General features: G+C 34.2%; 3 protein-coding genes across 3 annotated transcripts; 1 reads left to right on the top strand and 2 right to left on the bottom strand.

Moving 5' to 3' along the window:
• Positions 1–3,207: 3,207 nt before the first annotated feature.
• On the top strand, positions 3,208–16,257 carry LOC109607298 (uncharacterized). Its single transcript, XM_049964883.1, has 8 exons — positions 3,208–3,365; positions 11,418–13,545; positions 14,328–14,634; positions 14,690–14,760; positions 14,900–15,096; positions 15,579–15,709; positions 15,771–15,935; positions 15,991–16,257. Exons 1-8 carry the CDS (start codon positions 3,308–3,310, stop codon positions 16,123–16,125), a joined length of 3,192 nt encoding a protein of 1,063 aa, XP_049820840.1. The 5' UTR covers positions 3,208–3,307; the 3' UTR covers positions 16,126–16,257.
• On the bottom strand, positions 16,247–17,362 carry LOC126264786 (uncharacterized). The gene is made up of 2 exons (XM_049964083.1): positions 17,311–17,362; positions 16,247–17,257 (listed from the first exon to the last, which is right to left on the bottom strand). The coding sequence occupies exons 1-2, from the start codon at positions 17,360–17,362 to the stop codon at positions 16,260–16,262; spliced, it is 1,050 nt and encodes a 349-aa protein (XP_049820040.1). The 3' UTR covers positions 16,247–16,259.
• Positions 17,363–17,723: 361 nt separating this feature from the next.
• On the bottom strand, positions 17,724–23,027 carry LOC109607301 (mucin-2). Its single transcript, XM_049964472.1, has 3 exons — positions 22,961–23,027; positions 18,927–22,848; positions 17,724–18,869 (listed from the first exon to the last, which is right to left on the bottom strand). Exons 2-3 carry the CDS (start codon positions 22,821–22,823, stop codon positions 18,042–18,044), a joined length of 4,725 nt encoding a protein of 1,574 aa, XP_049820429.1. The 5' UTR covers positions 22,824–22,848; positions 22,961–23,027; the 3' UTR covers positions 17,724–18,041.
• Positions 23,028–23,279: the final 252 nt, after the last annotated feature.

Here is a 23,279-nt window from a genome sequence, read left to right as displayed (position 1 = left end):
TTTTAACCAATTTTTCACAATTTTGTATTTGTATTTGGAATTGTTATCGTACACATTGTTTTACGCCATCGTTTCTTCAATAAGTAGAAGGAAATTGTTGTTTAATATATCTCGGTACGTAAATCTGTCCATGCCTGCTTCTATACGATGAAGATGCCCTACATCAGAAGTCCCTGTTCCTCAGTGGATGTAATAAAAGTTTTGTATAGTCCTGTAGGGCATATAACATGAGCAAAATCGAACCTTCACATTCTTAGTAGAAAGCAGGGTTTGCTTTACATGTCTTTAGTCAAACAAACCGTCATCCACTAACCTTCCCACAGACCTTAAATTAAATTTCAGCAAGTCTAATTTTTTTCACGTTGACTTTAATTTGAATTAACAAAAAAAATTGATTGTTTTTTGACATTCAAATTATTCATTTATCGATTATTTCAAGTTTTTCAACTCTGATATTTTTCATAGTTCTGCTTATCTAATATTTTTATGAATTCAGAATGTGACTGACTTATTTAACTATTAACTCTTAGCAATATTTACTGCTTTATTTCGTTCTTGGTAAGGCTAATTTATATTTTTTCTTACAGTACATGATACAGTTTATATTTATAGTTTAAGTAAAAATTTACTATAATTTTGTCCATTATAACGTGGTAACACGTTAATTGTTGCTAATAAAAAAAATAATAATAAATGAGAGAATAAAATTAAACTCGACTGCTGTTGAGTGGACTCAACAATAAATAAAATATCTCAAGATTGATTCATTGAAAATTTGTAAATCTGGAATCAAAAGAGAAAGAAGAGAAGAGAGTTTTTTCTGTATTTTATAGAATTTTTATATCAGTCGTTAAAGAGATTAAATGTTCACACATACTAAATAAGTTAGTAACAGTGGCATCTTAATATTTTTTTTATTAGCAGGTATATAAAAAATTTGTAAAATATGTATTGCAATTTATTTATCTGTAGATATTCTATAAAATATTTTGTGGCACGTATAATTATATTTTATTTATTGTTGAGTCCACTCAGCAGCAGTCGACTTTAATTTTATTCTCTCATTTATTATTATTTTTTTTATTATCAACAATTAACGTGTTACCACGTTATAATTTTAAGAAATATAGTAAAATATAGTTAATAAAAAATATGGAAAACAAATAATCAATTATCTTAAATGTACCTTTGGTACCATTAGACCTCCTAGTTTAGAAACTACCCACTCGATTATTAATTTCTCATTCACCGTCAAAACTACCAACAAGCTACCTAATAATGGACTACCGGTTTATCAGGTTTATCCCACTAAAATCTTAGATTACCTCGTGGTTGAATAGAAATTAGTGATAATAACTCAAGTACCAGCGCCGAAGGGTACAATGGTTCACGTTACTCCTGAATCTTCGCTTAGCAGGGAAAAACATCAAAAAAAGAGTCGCCTACCTCCACTGCTTCGCCACTCGGTGTAAAATTTTGTTTTACCTTAGAATGTCAACAATTATTTTCAAAGATGACAATTTGTATTGTAATTTCTATTAGAAAATTTAACATTTTTAAGAAAAATTAAGTATCATGTGTGTGAAAGTAAGTTAGATAATTCTGGTACCATTTACTTTTACTTAATTAAATAAATTATGAACCTAATTACATTTAACGTGCGACAATTCTTTTCCAACCATTAAGCCCAGCACCATTTAACACTTTAAACTATGCTTTATTAATGATATTCAGCCGGTATTAACACATTTTATATTGCAATACAAATTGTTATAACGCTTAAAATACCATTGAACTCAATAGGTATTAGATAGGTAAATGTGCGCTATGTATAAAGATCTTAATCGACAAACAAATATGAATTCTTGCCTAACGCCAACTAACACGTGAAATGTGCTTTGACTTTCTATTTTAATTACAAAAACAATTAGTGGAAAATATTTTCATTGTTTTCTGTAAAAAAATTTAAAATATTTTAATTATAACAAAATTTTAATGGAAGTTTAAATATTTAAGAATCAAATGATTTTGTGAAATCAATTTATTTATTAAATTTGTGAAACGGGTAATAAATTGCCGGGCGCATCCTCCATTTATTTAAATATTTTGCTGGTTGCTCAACGTTAATGAATTATGCAGAATTTTAAACAAACAAAATAGATTTCGTGTTTATTTTTATTTGTATCATCTTTAAAATCTTGATATATACAGAAATAAGTCACGTTGGAATTGTGGATTAGACACGACACTTTCACTTTTGCTCGCTATCTGTATAACTAATATTGCCATTTGTTATATATATTGTTATATAATTATATTAAAAATTAAAAACACATTAAAAAACATGTGTTAAAATTTGAACTACACACTTATCTTTGACATTAATACACAATTTCTTGTATTAGCTTTGCGAATTAACATTGTCCAGAATTAAGTAGTGTGGGATTATTTCGTTCTTAAAACGTAACATTGTTATGGGAATTCTTTTGACCAAATGTTATACGTGTGGCAATTTGGTGACTTAATTAATTTAAAATATTTTTGCGCAAATTCTTAGATATTCGGATTTCACAGTTTGAATCATTTCCGCTTTAAACTGTGACATTTAGAAATTACAACTCCGTGATTTTGTAAAACAAACATGATTACTTTAAAACTTGACCTTCCTCGATTGTTGATCTCCCATATGATTTAGAAATGGACAAAAGTGTGGGTACGTTATCGACAACAAGAGCAAGCTGAGCATTCCAACAAAAAACCGAATGTCTTTAGTATCGCAAGTATTTTCGAGGACACACAGAACAAAATAAAAGTTGGATATTTAATTAGGGCGCACCCAATATAGTGGTACCACATAACGTTTTCATACTGTAAAACCTAAGACGGTAGAATTCCCGTCGACGCAGTCAGGCCTCAAATAGTGTATCGTCCACAACAATGCTCAAGGAATTAGACCATTGCAGCTTGAATAATTTTAAGTCGTACCGAGATCTAAGACAATGGGCTCTACGAGGGACGTTCGATGAGTCGTTGGTGGTCGCAGTTGTCGCTCTTACCTAACAGTATTGTTGCATACATTACGCCACTGGTATACGTGGCGTACCTCTGCTTTCATTTCTTGAAGGTGACTACGAAATAGTTGTTTTACGACAGGGTCATCGAGTTCTGCCCGTTAATGTTGTTTCCTTTCAGTTTCAACCGCAACTTCAGACACAACACTTGGTCGCTAATCAAAACAGTGCTTCACACACTCGCCGTGCAAATGTTTGATACAAATGATTGACTATTATGTGAAATTTAATAAAACATGTTCAAATTAGTGTTGCATTGTACCGTGCTGGTGATATGTGTTCAATTTTGTCGAGGTAATTGCATTTATGATATTTTTTTTTTTAAATTTAATTCAGTTGCGTAAGTGGTTCATAATTTAAATTCTTTTGGAAGGAACGTGTTGCATGAAAAGTGCAAAAGTAAAAGTGGACGTGCCCCTTGACAACTGCCCCCAAGACAAATAAGAACTCATTGCATGTCTAGGCCAGATTATCAAGTGTTTAAATGTCAATAAATATTTCGCAACTTAAAATATCATCGGAGGTGCGTCAGAGAATTACTGATATGGTGTTTATTGGCATTTCATGAAAATTTTACTTGATTATTTGGGTGGAATTTATAATCATATTTGATATTTTGTTGTTATTAAAAATTGAGCCTTTCCTAAGGCTAATAATTATTATTGCCTCGTCTTAAAGTATTGTTAATATTTTTATTTTTATATTTGATAAACATTTTCATGAAGAAATTATTCTAACCATATAATTCTTCTTTATTAAAATCTTGACAGTACTAAAATGTTACAAAAAATAGAGGATATGAAGAAACATTTCTTTTTAATTGTTTATTGCTTTTACTTAACAGGTTGGTAGTGAAATTAATAAATACTCGACATAGCACACTTGTATGATTTCTAATCCGAAAAGGAAAAACGGTTTAGAGAATAGTAAAATCTGTGTTTATGAGAGTGATCCATATTCGTTCATAAATGTGGTACTTCCTGTTTCCCCTAAACTTTTTTTTTAATTAAAAGAGTTTTTAAACATACCCTAACTTATTTTGATAAAAATTAATTTAAAAATACTCAAAAGTTATTTTCTAAATTTGGTTGAAACTATTTTTAAAACTATTTTAAATATTTCTAAAATTTTTAGAAAACTATATACAGCTTGGAAAATATTAAATCCTTAAATTAGTTATTGTTTTAATATGTCAACAATTGGAAAATAGTTAAGTTGATGGTAAAATTTATGTTTATGAGAGTCATCCACATTCTTTCATAAACGTGGTACTTCCTGTTTCCCTTGAAGTTTTTTTTTAATTAAAAGAGTTTTTAAACATAACCTAACTTAATTTGATAAAAATTAATTTAAAAATATTCAAAATTTATTTTCCAAATTTGGTTGAAACTATTTTTAAAACTATTTTCAATTTTTTTAAATATTTAAAAAACTATATACAGCTTGGAAAATATTAAATCTTTAAAATAGTTATTGTTTTAATGTGTCAACAATTGGAAAATAGTTAAATGAATGTTTATGAGAGTCACCCATATTTTTCCATAAATGTGGTACTTCCTGTTTCCCCCATATTTTTTTAATTAAAAAGTCTTTAAACATAATCTAACTTTCTTTGATAAAAATTAATTAAAAAATATTCCAAAATTATTTTTTAAATTTGGTTGAAACTATTTTTAAAACTAATGGTAAAATCTATGTTTATGAGAGTGATTCTTTCATAAATGTGATACAGTCCATATATTTTTTAATTAAAAAAATATTTAAACAACCTAATTTAATTTGATAAAAATTAACGTAATTAAAAAATATTCAAAAATTATTTTTTAAATTTAGTGAAATTATTTTTAAAATTTTTCTGAAATTCTTAGAAAACTATATACAGTTATGAAAATAACTTAAATTAATTATTGTTTTAATGTGTCAACAATTGGAAAATAGTTAAGTGAATGGTAAAATCTATGTTTGTGAGAGTTTTCCATATTCTTTCATAAATATAGTACCTGTTCCCCTATTTTTTTAATTAAAGACGTCTTTAAACAAATATTTTTTTAAATTTTGTTAAAATTATTTTTAAAATAATTTTACATTTTTCTAAAGTTTTTAGAAAACTATAGACAGTTTTTAAAATAGTATATCCTTAAATTAATTCTGGTTTTAATTTGTCAACAATTGGAAAATAGTTAAGAGAATGCTAAATTTGTGTTTATGAGAGTGATCTATATCCTTTCATAAATGTGGCACTTCCTGTTTCCTTTATTTTTTTTTAATTAAAAGTGTTTTTAAACATAACCTAACTTGATTTGATAAAAATTAAATAAAAATATTCAAGAATTATTTTTTAAATTTTATTGAAACTATTTTTAAAACTATCACATTTTTTAAAAGTATTTAGAAAACTAAAGACAATTTTGAAAATAGTATATTCTTTAATTAATTATTGTTTTAATGTGTCAACAATTAGAAAATAGTTAAGAGAATGGTAAAATCTGTGTTTTATGGGAGTTATTCATATTCTTTCATAAATGTAGCACTTCCTGTTCCCACTATTTTGATAAAAATTAATTAAAATCCAAAATGTATTGAAAACTATAAACAGCCTTGAAAATAATATGCCATTTAATTATCGTTTTAATGAACAATTAGAAAATGGTATTTAATATAAATTGTTAAAATGTCAAATTCAAATGTTACTTAAAAAGTTCAGTCAAGTGATTTATTCATACCTCTTTTATAATCATTTTGAATATTGCATAAAAAATTAGTTGCAGAATAGATAATTCAACAAGTTCTAAAAATTATGGTCTTAAGATAAGTTGTATAAGTCATTACATAACTAGAGAATGTTATACACACATTAGTATGTAAAATAAATTGGTCTACTTAAAAAGTGTGATTAAGCTCTAATGAATAACATTAGTCTGAATCTGTGCTTAAAATAAACGTAACTGACAATAAAATGCAGGAATTTTTTTTGACTTGCATCTTTCCGACTCGGATTCACTTGAATTTATTCATCACGTTCCCCGAAAAGCCAAAAGGCGTCGGTCATCGCACTCGGGCTTATCGCCCCGCAATCTGTACCTTAAGTATATTCGAATGTTCCCAACCGAAGACCTTGGAAGGTACCATATGCAAAAGTGTATCCGGATTATTTATCTCAAACATTTGGAACCACAGCGTCCACTGAGTCATCGTAATTAATTTTAGAACTCGTTTGGGTGTGGGGATATGTTTTACCAATGTCTCATTATCTGACCTTTTGCAAAAAAGGTGCCTACCTGTGTTTGAATTGTTTTTAGCACGTTCTTCTTCAAGAAATTTGAAGTGCTTCCACAAACGATTTAGCAACGTAAAGGAAACACCGCTGACCTCCTCTCTTAGATATTATCAATATCAATTACTGGATTTTGCAATTGCTAAACATTTTCACAAACAGAAGAATGTTATGAAGATCTTGAACTAATTTTACTTAATTTTTTTTTACGTATTGTGTTGCCTTAAAGAGAAATTTGAAGGCATTTATTATTGATTATTCTAAAGATGACAATAAATCCTCAGGTTGTAATATGGTGTAGAGTATTAATGATATTTTATGGCCTATTCATTGTTCCATGCCTGTTAAGAAATAACATAACACTATTCAACTTTCCCATTTTTATTAATAAGCCAGTTTCCTTGTATTTATAATGTTAATGTAGGTAAAATGTAAACGGTTAAATGTCAGTGCATAGAAATTGTTTTTATTGCGATGGAAGGCAACGTTTTATGTGTCTCATATTAAATTAGAAACTAATTTATTATACGAGTTTGTGTACTAATAATGACGAAATTACAATGCAATTTATGAATATTAAAGAAACTATGTTTGTGAAACACAAGTTATTTGATATGGTTTTATTGATTTGTGTAATTATGTATTTGAAGATTCTCCTCAGAGTGATTTAGAAGACTAAAAGTGAAACGATAAGCTCTTTGTTGTTGGTGCAGGGATTAATGATAGAAATCCACACAAAACAAAGTGTTGACATAAATGTGATAAATTAACACATCTAGAAAATATAATAAATGAATAAACAAGATATCTGAATAAAATTTAAATAAGTGAAAGTAACATTTTAGAGATTGTTTACTAATTAATTTTTTACCCGTGCTTGATTGATTTTTTTAAAGGTATCTGTAACCAAATGCCTTTGGCTTAATATCAAATTTATAATGTCACAGTTTTAAAATAATTGGTTGTCATATAAGGTCGCGTCGAGTTTCCGCTCGATTTTTTCATTAATCGTGTTCTTTGTTCTGTTTTAATTTGTGACTTGTGTTCCAATCGACTTTGTTATTTTCGACGTAATTGGAGTTGGTGATCCCGTTAAGTGTTTGTCCCAGAAAAATCTTAATCGTAGGTTGAAAATGCCCACTCTTTGTGCATGTACAGTTTTAAATTGATCAAAATTCAGACATGATCTAATGTTTTACTGCAATAAACATAAAAAACTGTATTTCCATATTTTTATTTTGTTTTTTGAAACGCCATATTTATAATACTTGATATTCAGACCGTTATGAGCGTCGAGATTTCTTGGAACCCCGGTGCAAATTTATGCACCTGCATTAAAATAAGTTTGAGGATTTATTGCACGGCGTTAATAAAAATGTAAACCCCATATGGTAACTTTGAAGTTGAAAAATTGAAGGTACCGTTATTGAGGGCAAGGAACTTGTACATTTTTTCTTTTGCAAATCGGAGTCTGAATTACCTTTGAATGGAACCACTGAAGTCTATTTTTAAAAGTGTGTATCATTCGTCATACACTCACGCATAATGTGGTTAGATGTTGAAACAGCAATAGAAATAATCGCTGACAAAGGCTTGTAAAGCATCATTCATAACAATCAAAGGGGGGAAAATGACTCAAAAGAATACATGGCGATGAAGAAGACAACGAGGAATACTACATTGATTCAATTAACATACCTTAACTCCAGACTCTCAGTTTAAATCAGTGATTTCTTTAGTGACAACGAAAAGTGTCATCAACAATACTGTTATTCCTCACTTTGTTAAACCAAGGGGTGTTTTGGAGTCTGCTGAAACATGTCAAGAGGAAACCACCGACAACTGGGTGGTATCGTGATCCATACAAACTAGCAAAAGTGTTTCTGAGGTCAGATTTGGTGAGACAAACAAATTCTCGATTATTAAGAGGAAACCATTGTTGAAAATATTGAAACCACAAAAGACAAATCTAAATCTTCTACTGAAAGTTTTTTAGACAAATTAGATAGAGTGCAGTCAGACATTTCCAGCAAATTGTTGTCTGTTAATTTTAAAGATACAAAAACAGTATTACTGCTATTCGAGAGAATGAAAGGGAGAATAACCACGGTGAGGAGGATGAAGTAGAAACAACAACTAGTAAGAGTGTTGAAAATAGTTTCAAGTGTCCAACGATCAGGCCAACAATAACAACAACTACAAAAGCCGCTGTTAAAACTACACATTTCACTCTTAAACCCAAACCAAGCAGGAGGAAACCTGTCAGTGAGGAGCAGTATCGGAAAGCATTGCGTGCCTCCACCACAACAGTGAGAACCACCACAACAACCATCAACCCCACCAAATTTGGGAACCTGTTCAAAAACAGTCAGGATGACATCAGTGCCTTTTTGCCTCCTGGTTATAAATTAAGCTCTACTACTACTCCCAGTACTACCACAACTACTGAAACTCCCAAAATAGTTAACAAACTGGAGAGTTTATTCAAGGATACTCAACCTGATATTAATGCTTTCTTGCCGCCGGGTTAAAAATTAAAACCTTCCAGTAGTACCACTGAAGCTACTACGTCTACTACTACTAAAATTAGTAAATTAGAAAATTTGTTTAAGGATTCTCTACCTGATGATATTAGAGTATTCTTGCCGCCAGGCTTTAAATTGTCATTGACAACTGAAGCCACCACAACCAAAAAGACAATTAAACTCAAAAACCAAAGACAAATCCAAATCTTCTACTGAAAGTCTTTTAGACAAATTAAATATGTAGTCAGATCTTGCCATCAGATTATTGTTTGCTGATTTTATGGACATTAAAAACAACATTATTGTTATTTGGGAGAATAATGCATTAAAATAAGTTTTAAGATTTAATGCACGATTTTACTAAAAATGTTAATGGTAAACATGGTAAACTGAGAAATTAAAAGGTGCCGTTATCTGGAGCAAGGAACTTTTAAGATTTTTTCTTTTGCAAATCACAATCTGAAGTACCCTTGAATGGAACTACCGAAATCTTCTATTTTTAGAAGTGTGCATCATCCGCCATACACTCACGCATAATATTGGCTCGATGTTGTAACAGCAGCCAATGTCATTGAAAGGCATCCCGTTGTTTTTCATAAAATTTACGTTTACTCATCAAAATAACATTATTGGTGCATGTACGACATTGTTTCTTAATGGGCTGTTACACTTTTGAAACCTTGGAACAGGAAACGGCCTGCTGATTGGGAAATCATGGGAAATATTTAAAGACATTCTTTTGCTTCCCTTTTTGTTAACCTTGTTGTAACATCTTTCCGACAATCTGTGGTACTTACTGATCAAATGTAATAACGGGAATGGTAGGGGTAAGGGAACTGGCTAAAATGAATATTAATTAGAATTTTTAATTAACTTTAGTTAGTTAAATTCAGATAGTTACATAGAAAACGACCTGATGATTGAGAAATCAGGGAAAACATTTAAGGACATTCTTTTGGTTCCTTTTTGGTAACCTTGTGCAACTATAATTTATTGTAACATCATTCAACTATGGCCAGAAATCTACTACTTACGACTTAAATCTTATGGTGGAGGTGCGGGAACTATTAATATATTATATATATATATATATATATATATATATATATATATATAAATTAGTATTTTCAATGTAAATCGGTAGATTCAAGTTAGTTAATTTCGGGAAATTACACAGGAAACGACCTAATGATTGGAAAATCATGAAAGATATTTAAAGACATTATTTCGCTTCTTTTTTGTTGACCTTGTGCAATTATAATTAGTTGTAACATCTTTCCCACAATCTGTGACCAGCAGTATGGTACTTACGGATCAAATGTAATGATTGGAATGGTCGAGGTGCAGGAACTGGCTAAACTGAATATTAATTAGTATTTTCAATGAACTTAACATGTAAATCGGTAGATTCAAAGTTAGTTAACTTCGGGGAAAGTGTATACTTATGCAAAGTTTAGTAATCCTAAGGTCATATCGATTTCGTTTGGTAAAATTAGCATAGGTGCAAAGATTCCCATGTACGAAACAATATGAAGATCTTGAACTCATTTCTAATTCATATCTCATCAAATCTTCTACGCATTTATGGATGTAATCGTTTATTTACGGAATACCATGAATAATTCCATCTGGCACGCTCACTTTCAGTGACTTTCAACCACTGCATGTTCAATTATGACAATTCAAAGTGCACAATGATGTGCTAATACCAAGTGTAAATGACTAGACACAAAAATCAAATGGAAAGTGACGGTTTTTTTCCCTTTTGATCAAATGGTACCGTTATTGCAGTACCTTTCAACAATGCTGTTTTGATTAACGTCACTTTGGTATCTATGTAATTTGTGTGATTGTCTGCATAGCGAGAATTATTGAATTATGTTGAGGATTGCGTGAACGCCGCCACAATAGACGAATTCCCATCTGAAAGATTATATTTATGAACGGCCATTTAGTAATGTCCACTTGGAGCAACCTCGTTGCCTTGAAATTCTATTGTTTTCTACAACATTAACCGATACGGCATTTTCAACATTATTTTTTATGTAGGGACCTAATTGTATGCCGTTGGAACAATACTAATTAATGGAATCGTGTGCAATATTACAATAATTGTGAGATTTAACGTTTTGAAATTGGAATTATTAAATTAATAAAAATGTTTTATAAGAAAATCATACGTTTTAAAAGAATGTGTTTCGCCATTGTTTCGGAAATTCAAATGTGTACTTTCGAACAAAAACATAACAAAAGATTTTATAAACACTTCACTGCTCATATTTTCCGCACTATTTGTCTTAGTTCCAGATAATGGTTCACGCCTATCATAAACCAATTTATATTAAACAATTCATGCGAGTTTTAACTGTTAAAAGGGAAATTTCACTGCAGAAAAACTACACTTTCTTACGCTCTATAAAAAAATTGGTATTCTGTGCACAAAGTTAACGATCTAAACTTTCTATGCAGCAAAAAACTAAAGTATTATTAATTTAAAATAACATCTACGTTAAACATTTTGACTAAACAAATTTATTAATATTTCAGGTCAAGATTTCGATTCTTCCAGCCCTGAAGACTACGAATACTACGATGACCAAGACAATAGTGATCTACACACCTACGTGCCCTCGTATTTAAACACACCGGATTTACAGACGTCCGACATACCTCAAAACTTACAAGAAAATTTACCTCAGTACAATTACAAAAATTTAAATTATAACAATTTGTATACGAACATTCCCACAACTCACCGTCCAAATTATACAAATTTATTTATTAATAAGCTTAATTTTAGTAGAGAGACTCTTTTGAATGAACCCGAAAAGACTGCACCTTCGGTGAGTTTGGATGACTCCAAGGAGGTGGATGATAAACTATTTGAAGAGTTAATCGCCGACAAAGAGCTGCAAAACATCATCCACAACAATCAAAGGAGGGAAAATGACTCCAAAGAATACAGTGATGAAGAAGAAGAGGATGAGGAAGACTACATTGATTCGACCACCCTCACACCAGACCCCCAGTTTAAATCGGTGATTTCTGTAGTGACGACGAAAAGTGTTATCAATAATACGGTTATTCCTCAGTTTGTTACTCCAAGTGGTGTTTTGGAGCCTATTGAAACGTCCCAAGAGGACACCACTGACAACTGGGTGGTACTGGGATCCATACAAACTAGTAAAAGTGTTTCTGAGGCCAGATTTGGTGAGACAAACAACGAAACTCTTGATTATTCCGAAGAGGAAACCACGACTGAAGATATTGAAACCACTATACCCCCAATCACAAAAGACAAATCCAAATCTTCTACTGAAAGTCTTTTAGACAAATTAGATAGAGTGCAGTCAGACCTTTCCAGCAGATTGTTGTCTGCTGATTTTAAAGATATCAAAAACAACATTACTATTATTCGAGAGAATGAAGGGGAGAATAATCACGGTGAGGTGGATGAAGTAGAAACAACAACTAGTAAGAGTGTTGAAAATAGTTTCAAGTTTCCAACGATTAGACCTACAACAACTACTACAAAAGCCACTGTTAAAACTACACATTTCACTCTTAAACCTAAACCAACTAGGAGGAAACCTGTCAGTGAGGAGCAGTATCGGAAAGCATTGCGTGCCTCCACCACAACAGTGAGGACCACCACAACAACCATCAACCCCACCAAATTTGAGAACCTGTTCAAAAACAGTCAAGATGACATCAGTGCCTTTTTGCCACCTGGTTATAAGTTAAGCTCTACTACTCCCAGTACTACCACTACTACTGAAACTCCTAAAATAGTTAACAAACTGGAGAGTTTATTCAAGGATACTCAACCTGATGATATTAGTGCTTTCTTGCCGCCAGGTTATAAATTGAAACCTTCCAGTAGTACCACTGAAGCTACATCTACTACTACTAAAATTAGTAAATTAGAAAATTTGTTTAAGGACTCTCAACCTGATGATATTAGCGCATTTTTGCCGCCAGGCTTTAAATTGTCGTCGACGACTGAAGCCACCACAACCAAAAAGACAATCAAACCTAAAAATCAACTCGAAAATTTGTTTAAAGACAGTCAACCTGATGACATAAGTGCATTTTTGCCACCCGGCTTTAAACTTATAACCGAACTGTCAACCAGTTCTTCCAGTACTACGGTTAAACCTAAAGACAAGTTGGAAAGTTTGTTTAAGGAGGCAAAAACAGACGACCTTAGTGCTTTGTTACCGCCAGGTTATAAGTTGAAACCATCTACAACAACCACCACGGAAAAATCTAAAGTACAGCTCCTCCTCGAGCAGTCGCAACCCGATGATATCAGTGCCTTGCTACCGCCTGGTTATAAGAAACCTTCGGCAAGCGCCCCGAAGAAGGATTCCAAGGAGGACATATTTAAGAACGCCAAAACCGACGACATAAGTGCTTTCCTTCCGCCAGGCTACAAACTCAGGTCGTACTCATCAACGACAACCGAACCGACAGCGCCGACGGAACCTTCCAGCACCACTGCCAGCTCCAGTACTGCCGCCTCAAGTGCCGGCGGTGCGAAACCGGTGAAAATAGTGTTCCCGACCAGACCAGGAAAGAAGAACTCCCGCACGACGACGACCAGTCGCAGCAATGCCAATTCCGAGTCCCGCAGCGTGACACCGCCCACCATCCACATAGGTTGGCCCTCAAGGTAGTTCAGTTTTTTCCGTTTGGTTTTATTTGGTTTTTTATCGCTAACCCAGATTGTCGTAATTGCGTTCGCGCACAGAAATCTAATTGGGCTTTTAATTTATGCGTGACTGACATTTGTTTCGCGTCGAACTTAATTATTGATTCGAAACGTGTGTGCTTTAATTGGGTGGTAACAATAAAGGCATTGCTATAGAAATAATTGTGCCGTTGCAAAATTGCACTCCGTTTGCGGACTTTGCTGATTTCGAACTGGCAAAAGTAGAAACGTTTAAGTGGGGTTATAATAGATGGATTATGCCTTTTTTTATTTGCTCCAAGCCAAGTTGTAATAATATTCTTCTTCGTGACAACACAATGATCATTATTATCTGGTTAAATACCATGCAGAAAATTCACTTGCAACGATTGCATTCTAGTTCATTGAAATTCAGACACTCCTAGAAAATGCACGAATAATTAACTGTACATGGTGTTTTTCAATGTTACGGATTCCGTTGTTGAATTGATAAACAATGCATAAAGTAATATTTGTACGGTACTCGCATAGTTGTGATCTAACAAAATTAATAAAACATGGAAACAAGAAAAACATAACTGATAATTATAAGAGTTATGTAAATAGCTGAGCACATGCATATTAAAATTACCGTGGAAAATGGGACAATGTCAAAATTAGTTACGAATTCCGTGCGTTGAATTGACCACAATACGTAATGTGACATTTTACGGTACTTGCTCGATAGAAATTAGCATGAATTATAAATGAAAATATTTTTATAGGGCGACCACAGAATTCACAGGTTGGCCGACACCTTCGACGACCCCGATTTCGATAGAAAAACTTCTGGAGTCGGCTAAAATCGCCACCAGCAGTACGACTGAGGTGGACATTTTGACAACCTCGACGACAACCACCACGACAACCACAACTACGACCACACAGAGGCCCACGACTCCAGGAATATGCGAAAACAACTGTGATTTGGCCAGCACTATTAAACTGGTCGGTGGTGCCAAGTGGGTACCGGAACTTCTAGACAGGAACACCAATGAATGGCAAATTTTGTCTAACGAAGTGCAAAGTCAAGTAAGTTCATTACGTTTAAAAAATGAGTCCAACACATTATTGTTTGTCGTTTTAGTTGGAAGACGTTTACAAAAAGTCGTACCAGCTAAGTACTTGGTTCAAAAAAGTGAGGATAGATGGATTTAGGTGAGACGAATTAAATAATCTTCACCAGTAAAGGTCAAAACAACTTATAAAAACTAGTATTGTTTGTAATTGTTTCCTTATTTAAAAAATTAATTTGTTTCTCCAACAATATATGAATTTAATGATGAACGTTTTTCAGCAAAGGAAGCGTTCTAGTTGATTATGTCATAGAACTGAACAACGTCGACAAAAAAATCAACACTGCAGAAATAAAACAGTTATTCCATGACGCCCTTGTACAATACTCGAGAAGTGGCAAATCAATAGACTCCGAGCACCTGGATAATCTAACATTGGGCAAGTTCGTCCTGGATCCCAAATACACAGATTTCGTCGGTGAGTCGAAACGCTAATCGATTACAAAATTCAGACTAATTGCTGTAAAATTACGCTTTATTAGCGGTTGATATTTAAAAGATTATGTGGTTTGTAATTAATTTTAAATACGAGAGTCAATGGCGATGTCGCAAGTGTTGGCGCAATTCTTTTTATGTTTATATTTACCATTTTTCTTGTGTAAATTGTAAGTAATGAGATTATAATTAGTTGTGAAATAGTGTTTTCTGCAAAGCTTTTATGAATAATATTTAAATTATTGACAGTAGTAATCAACATAAAGTTAAAAATTATATATGGTTTTTATTTACGATTATTACACAGCACATAAATGTTTTATTTTATCTTGTGCCTACTCGTTTGTCTAATTGCAAACAAGTCCGCCACACACGACCAAAAAGCTAACTTTACAGCTCATCAAATTTTACACAACACCTACCAGCATCAATTTTTTTTAACAATTTAATGTTTGTCCAAATTAGTTATTCCAAGCCAACCAGAAATACACCTAGATAACAAAGAAGACCAACTGGCTTTGCCACAATGGACCATCGCTGCCATAGTTATTGGTCTTGCTTCTCTTCTGTTCATCATTATTTTTGGAGCAACTGTTGTAAGTGTATCGAATATTATTAAAACTGATCATGGTGTTAACTTACTTTTTGCATCCTCAGCTCGTAAACAGAGAGAAGAACTCAAAGAAAAAGGTGGGCACGCCGCTGAGTCAGGACATGTTAAATGAATTGGACAAAAACCATATGGGTGGTTTAGAAAATTACCCTGTGAATGAAAGTATGTATGATATGGAATGGATTGATGATAGGGATCTTCCCAGGAAGGTAATGATGGCCACTAATACCAAATCATTATTTAATAACCATTGATATATTTTAGGAATCGATGAGAGGACCGAGTGGTTTTGACAGTTGGAGATCAGAATGGAACGGTCATTACTTTAACGCATATTACGGAAAGAATAATATGCAGATGTATGACGGCGGAATGCCGCATTCTAATAGTCATTTTTGATATTATTTATGTACGTAATTTAATCTAGTTTCGTAATAATTACGCTGTATAAATGAAATTATAATTAAGTGTTTTGAAATTAAGTTATTTCAAAAAAAGAGTAAATTTTTAATAAAAAATTCTTTTACATTGTTTCATTTTTTACTCATTTTACGCGGTACACATTTCCTTATGGATAAACTACCTAAATATACAAACTTGCGGCATTTACATTCGGGCGTTTCAACGTAGACACAAACTTGAGGGATGCCGTATGTGGTTCTGTAACTGTTCAGTTTTCTTTTGTGCTCCTCCAACTCCTTTCTCTTGGACACGTCGTCCAACCACTTGGCGAAGGCCTCCTCGTTCTCCTGGGTCCTCTGCTCCCTGATTCTGTTCAAGTAGCTTCTTCTGTAACATCGCCTAATCTTGTGGTACTTCTTCAGGGCCTTTCTTTGTTCCAATTGTTTGTACGTCAGTCCGTACTCCGACCTTAATCCGTTGTAGTTTGGCAAATTGGAAGCGGATTTTTCGGTGCAACACTTCTTCTCGTGCAGTTTCAGTGGAGGACATTGGGGCGTTTCGTTGCGAATATGTAACTTTTGAATTCGTTTTGAAAGATCACATTCGATTTTATCTATGCAATGGCTACTACATTTTATATTATTTTGTAATTTTTCTCTAGATTTGGTTTGGACCGTTCTCTTTTTAGTTTTCTTTTTAATGTCTTGTTTGCTTGCTTCTTCACTTGTTGGTTTATTAAACAAGTCATTATCTTTAAGTATAATATGGGCGGTGTTCGTAGAAGTGGTGTTGGTGTTCTCTACAGTCAGATCATCAATGTCTTCTTTTATATCTTCCTCAACAGTTTCCTCCTCTACTTCCTCAATATCAGAAAATATCTCAGTTGGGTCCTCATTGGTCACAGTAGTGAAACTATTAAAAATTATATTTTCCTCCGTTTGTATTTCAATGTGGTCACTTTCAATACTGTTGATATCATCATCAGTTAGTTCTGATTCGAAGGTTACTAAACTGTCTTTAAATTGTACTCTTAAAGTTTTGCAAGTTTCGATGTTTGTGTTCAGTAAAGCTTCGTTTGCCTGTTGAATTTTCTCAACTATATTATATGGCGAATGCGCAGGTTGAAGAACTAAAAAAGTTTGTAGTTGCTTCGATTTATGAATCTATAAATTAACTACTTACAATATGAGCCGTAATCTTCCTCGCTTTCAGTAGGCGTATTCTCATTTTCCATGGCTTCAAAACTGAAATCTTTGATTGTTGTTTATCAACATGTTGCCAAAGAAACCGATTAGGTGCGCATGTATATTGTACATAATTTTCTATTATGTATATATTTTTGTACTTGCTTAAAATAGTGTAGTCGCTTTTAACGTGTAGTTTTATCGATTATCACATAACTTAATTGCTTTGTTATGAATGTAGCAAGTAAGTTTGTACGTGACATACAGGAGTTGAGGCGAAAACTGTTTCTGGGCATTATTATTGATCACACAAAGTGTTTTCAGTGTTCATTGGGGAAAATTCAAATAGATACTCATGTTTATTTGTTTATTTAAATTTAAAGTAATATAAATACAAAATAATTGCACAATTCTACCTAATAAATAATTTAAAAAAAGAATATTCCACAATGTAATACATGTATTTATTACAGTGTGGAATAAACATGGTATAAATAAAATGCATTGGATGAATTTACAATAATATGTTACGATCTCAAAATAAATTATTTATTCGACATGTAACTAAATTTTTATATATCGCAAGTTTAAATCAATTTCATCTTCTCACGTCTTGCTTTCATATAATACATAGTTACATTTCAAAATCAAGTATATAAATCTAAAGCTATTTACAAGTTATTATTTTTGTTTAAATAATTTGGCAAATCAACTAAAACATCCAATCATTTATGGCAATAACCTAGGATTGAATCTTCCCATGTGTAGTATAAGTCCTGTTGGATTGTGTCGGACCATGTACAAGAAAGGCCTGTCGAATCTCAACCTTGGAACATCCGGAATCCTTGCTTGTCTCGGCCGTAGAGGCAAAGGAAGAGATAAGTAACGGGGATCGTGCAAAGGATCGTGGAACGCCCTCTGATAGTCTCTCGGTTCCTCCAGAAAATCAGTTTGGTCATTGAAATCAAGATATCTCGCACTTCGGGCACTTGATGGAGTCGCCGGATAAATTTCCGAATGATGGGTGTCACCAATCCTTTCCTCTCCGCAGGTTGCGAAATTATTAATTTGAATCATTTCCGAGAAGTGCAGCTCGTGAGCGACTCCATTTAAACCTCTCAAATCAGCCTTAAGTGGATTGAACAAGTCTTTGAGTCCCATCTTTTGTAGTGCTCTGGTAGCATTCACTACCGACCTGTGAGAGAATCTGGGAATTTGTATCTCCAGTCCTGGACGAGGGATCAAGGCTCTGAGTAATCTGGACCAGGCACCCTTCTTGAAGGAACTTTCAACCAAACGTTTCTCTAATCTGGCTAGACCGTCACCTGGTGCGGCAATTCCTTGTTGACCAGGAATTACAAAAATGGTGCTGACGACTTGATCCTTGGTACCTAAAGCAACGGCGGTTGCATCTAAACTTGGTTCGTAACCAGCTAAGAAACCAGATTTGTAAACCACAGCTGGAATGGGAATCAGTCTTCTTTGTCTGATAGATGGGAGGACTACGAAGTGGATTTCCCCATCTCTACCTTCGGTGGAGGCTTGAGAACAATCAGTCTGGAATTAAAGAATAAGTTATTAACTTGTATAAGTTAAGGTGATTAAAATATTTACCTGGAAAACATTGACACTGACTCCAGCAAGTGGGGATCGAACCACAATACTGCTGTCCTTTAAAAACTCACTGATTTTGCCATCAGAGTGTTTCTTTACCAATAGATTTGTTCTTCTTCTTATAACATCTCCAATATCCTTGAAACTGACTTCTTCCACATGTCCATCGTAAAACTGTTTCGCCCTTTCTTTGTAAAAACCTAACAGCTGACCCTTACTCCTATCACTGTACAATTCTCTAACAATCGCAGAAACCGATACTCCAGAATCGGGAGTGGTTTGTATGGATTCGCTAATGTTTTTGAAAATCAAATGAGGATTGAACGTGACCATATCGTCAAGTTTAAGAATCTCGTTCATTTCTCCAGAAGTAGCACCACGAGCTCCCAAAAACACCATGGCCAACATGGAAGAGGCGGCAAACGGTGATACCACGACGCTTCTTGCAGTGCTTATACCACTGGTTACCGACCTCCAAAAGCCAAAAGCTAATTCGTTGCACAGTTGTGCGAATTGGAAAATATCCGTGTCCAGTTGTGAAGTACTGTCCTCTAAACCAAATCCTTGCAACGGTTTTGGCACCAAATCGACGGGAGTTGGAGGATCGATTATTGTAACAATTGGATGACTTGCAGTGCTGGTTTTGTTGAATTCAGATTCTGAATGTGGTGCAATTGTTGGAACCAATGTCCAAGATTGTTTGTTGATGTCTTCATTTTTAGTGTTGGAATCTATGTTCGTACTAGCTAGTAAATCTGTTGACGGTTGGTTGTTTGTACTTGTTTCTGTTAACAGTTCAGCTTCAGTCGTGAATTTAAGTGTAGAAATGGGGGAACTGGTAAATTCATCCATTATCACTGTAGTCGATTCTGTAACATCTTGAGGAATGACGACAGGAGTTTTATTTCTTATTGCGCTATTTTCATTTATAGTAATTTCAATCATTGGTTTGATTTCAGCGAAAGTCGTAGTCTCGATTGGTTCTTCCCTGGCTGTAGTTGTTGTTTCAACATCCACAGCAACAGTGGTTGGTTCCTCGTCTTGAATTCTCTCAGAATTGGCCAAAGTAGTAGTTTGAATTGTTTCAGCAGCAGTAACAATTTCAGGAGTAGTAACTTCAATGTTTCCTATTGACATGTTACTAGCATTTTCTACATATACGACATTTTGAGTAGTTTCTTCAGATGTTTCCGTAATCAACTCCGTTGTTGTTATTTCATTTTCAGCTTCAGTTTGTACTTTATCAGAGTATGAAGTTGCCTCGGTTTTCAATATTTCATTTTGAATTTTGTTTTGGGTTGTGTTCTTCAATTCTTCATTTAAGAATTCTTCTTCCTGACTTAAATCACTTTTGGCTGGTTTTTTATCACTACTAATAATTGTAATATTAATGATGTGTGGTACATAATCATCAACAGTTTCATTTGTAACATTTTTGGACAATTCGTTGTTCACATTTGTTGTAGTTGCTTCGGCCAAGTCAACTTCAGTATATCTAGTTGTAGTAGTCTCCAAAATTGTAGTAGTTTGAGGAGTTTCAGTTGTCTTCAAATCAAACGTCATTGTAGCTTCATCTGTTTTACGATTAATAAAAGTGGAAGTCTTTATATTAGTTGTTGTATAAGCTTCAGTTGTCATTGATCCTTCAACAGTTGTATATCTTGGATCTTCTCCTCCATAAATCTGTGACAGAAGCGAACCAACAGAGTCGCTAAGAATGTTAGTATTATCAGCAGTGATGTCACTTAAAATGTTGCTTTGAGTGGTTGTTTCTTCGTTGCTTTCGTAAGTTTCCATCAGGTTTGAAGCTATAGTTGCAGCCTCCATTTGAATGTCAGACATATTCTTTTGACCTGAATTGTCCAGCATTGATTGAATGATTACATTTTGTTTCTCATTGGAGACAGAATCTTCAATTTGTCCAACAGCTTGGGATATAAGTTGTTCGATGCTGGAAATAAGATTTTTATCAGTTGATGGTTGTTTGGTGGGATCACCAAGATTGATTACTACAGTATTAGTGCTTGGAGTAGCTTCTTCGGTCACTTCATCACTGTTGGTGGTTTCAAATCTATCATCTTCAACGTATGGTTCTTGTACTGTTGTAGGTTTTTCTGACAGTTCCGTGTTTATTTCGTAGATATTAGTAGAAGTTAACAATAATTTATCTAGTATTCCAGTGGTTGGAATATCGTCTTGTTTTGTTACTGGCAGTGAAGCAGTTGTGTAGTAGATCACAGGACCGGTGGTATCACTCATTTCAGTTGTGCTCTTAGTAAAGTTTCTCTTAGGAGTTACATATTCACTGGCCAATGTGCTTAAATCATCATCAAGGATGGATTGTGGATTATCTTGTAGCAACTGATTAATTAAAGGTGTTGCTTCCCCTTTGAACTCAGTTGTGGTGGGATAATCGCTATTGCTGGACACTAAAGTATACGTGGTGAATTCAGGTGTTGTCTCCTGTTCCGGCGTGCTTATTTTAATAGCCGGCAATTTTGTTGTTAATGCAGCTAGTGTGGACATTGTGGGTGATGACGATGAAATTTGTTGATCACTGTTCATATGCAACAATTCTGTCAGTGTTGGAAGCGAGTTTTGGAGAATTTCTGTGTTTATAGGTGCTTCAGTTGTTGGCAATTCGGTTGTTGTAGGGCGAGGACGCATGGTGGTACTCGCGGGCATTCTTGTTACCACGTAGGCAGGGGTTGTTTTCATATTAAACACAGGAAGTCTTGTTGAAGTTATTTTTGGCAGTTCTGACGAGGAGGTCATGTATATAAACGTTGTGGGCGAGGAACTAGTTGGAGCAGGTTGTTTTGTGGTAGTAGTAGTTGTTGAACTTGCAACTTTAGTTGCCATCGGAAGTCTGGTCGTAGAGGTTGTTATAACTGGAAGTCTCGTTGAAGAAGAAGCCATAACTGAATGTTTTGTTGAGGAAGAGGTTGCAATTGGGAGTCTCGTTGAAGTCGATTGTTCTAAAATTGGCTTACTGGATGAAACGTGATAAATCGGCCTAGAATTTTCTTTGGTCAATTCTATGACCGGGTACTTTTCGTTGTTAATGAAACCTGGACTTCTTTCGGTGGTAGATTTAGAGTGGGAATATATTTCTACGTTAATTGGTGACTTGCTACTAGAAATATGAGGAGTAGATACAAGTTCAGGTCTAAATGTAACAAACTTATTGGTACTTGAAGCACCTTGTGTCGTAGGAATCTCACTGGGAGTGATTTTGGAAACGTCAGCAGCAGGTGTAGACCTGGGAGTTGTGTATGACGTAGACAAAGGCCTTGGAGTTGTTGCTTTTGCAGAAGTATAAACCATATTGTTAATAACCGTAGTACTGTGGAAAGCCGGAGAAGTTGCAGGGTTAGTTGTGAACTTAGTGGGGGCGGAAACTTTAGCTGGCGGTTGCGTAGGTTCAATCATAATTGTGTCGGGTGTGACATGAGTAATGGGCTTTTCAGGTTTGATATCTTCACCGGAGTTTCCGAAAATCGCCGGAAGAATCATACTCCAAGAACTGGAAACGTCGGGAGTGTCAAACAGAGGTTTGGTGTCTATCGTGTCCTTGTGGACCTCCATTTCTTCCTTGAGTACGTTCTGCACGTTGTTGACGATGTCGTTGACTCTTTTTTCCGGGTTGTACGCCTCCATGGATAGGGGATCGAAGCTGAAACCGTCCGTGTCGCCCGTCGCAACGATTCCTTGGATCTCGTCAAGGGTCATCAGTCTTTTGACCAGGTCACCGCTGTCGTCGAAGGTGTAGAATTCGTATCTGTCGGGGTTCAGTAGGTTTATCGGACTGGCCAGGTCGGAGGCTGCGTTTGGTTTGGAAACAGGTTTGCCTGCGGCATCGCTGAATATCGCTTTGGATCCGTTTCCGGTGTCCATTATTACTGAGACCGACGTTACGACACTAGAAAGAAAAAAAATTAATTAGTACAGTGGGCTATATTTGTGTATTATCTTGAGTGATCCATCAATTAAGAGCAGTCACGCCTAGAAAAGTGTTTTGTATAAAACATTACCATCATAAATCGGGTTACCAGTTAAACACGCACTAGACCTGTAGTACCAAAGATAATTAACTCGATTGTTCCTAACAATAACCTATTTTCTAAATCCTACACCGGCAACCGATGTCAAATGAGTTAACTGTAAAACAATCCAGAGATCAACGTTGGATTATGATTTATCGACAACACCTGTTCGAACTCACACTTAAAACTACAAGCGGAAAATATTTACGACCCAGTTAGTGTTGTGACTGGTCACTAGATCGGATGGCTTTGTCATCTTGACTCTAAACGTCGATTAACTGGCTAATAAGATTTATTATTTAGGCTA

This window comes from Aethina tumida, chromosome 3 (assembly GCF_024364675.1).
Source record: "Aethina tumida isolate Nest 87 chromosome 3, icAetTumi1.1, whole genome shotgun sequence".
NCBI classification, from domain to species: domain Eukaryota; kingdom Metazoa; phylum Arthropoda; class Insecta; order Coleoptera; family Nitidulidae; genus Aethina; species Aethina tumida.
Note: the sequence above shows the minus strand (reverse complement) of the source record. Positions and strands in the feature narration are given on the sequence as shown.

Coding starts and splice junctions, on each gene's coding strand:
- LOC109607301 (XM_049964472.1), bottom strand. CDS start 22,823: ATGGACACCGGAAACGGATCCAAAGCGATATTCAGCGATGCCGCAGGC. Junction 18,870..18,926: donor TCAGTGTCAATGTTTTCCAG/GTAAATATTTTA, acceptor CTTTAATTCCAG/ACTGATTGTTCTCAAGCCTC.
- LOC109607298 (XM_049964883.1), top strand. CDS start 3,308: ATGTTCAAATTAGTGTTGCATTGTACCGTGCTGGTGATATGTGTTCAA. Junction 15,710..15,770: donor TTATTTTTGGAGCAACTGTT/GTAAGTGTATCG, acceptor TTGCATCCTCAG/CTCGTAAACAGAGAGAAGAA. Junction 15,936..15,990: donor ATAGGGATCTTCCCAGGAAG/GTAATGATGGCC, acceptor GATATATTTTAG/GAATCGATGAGAGGACCGAG.
- LOC126264786 (XM_049964083.1), bottom strand. CDS start 17,362: ATGGAAAATGAGAATACGCCTACTGAAAGCGAGGAAGATTACGGCTCA. Junction 17,258..17,310: donor GGAAGATTACGGCTCATATT/GTAAGTAGTTAA, acceptor AAACTTTTTTAG/TTCTTCAACCTGCGCATTCG.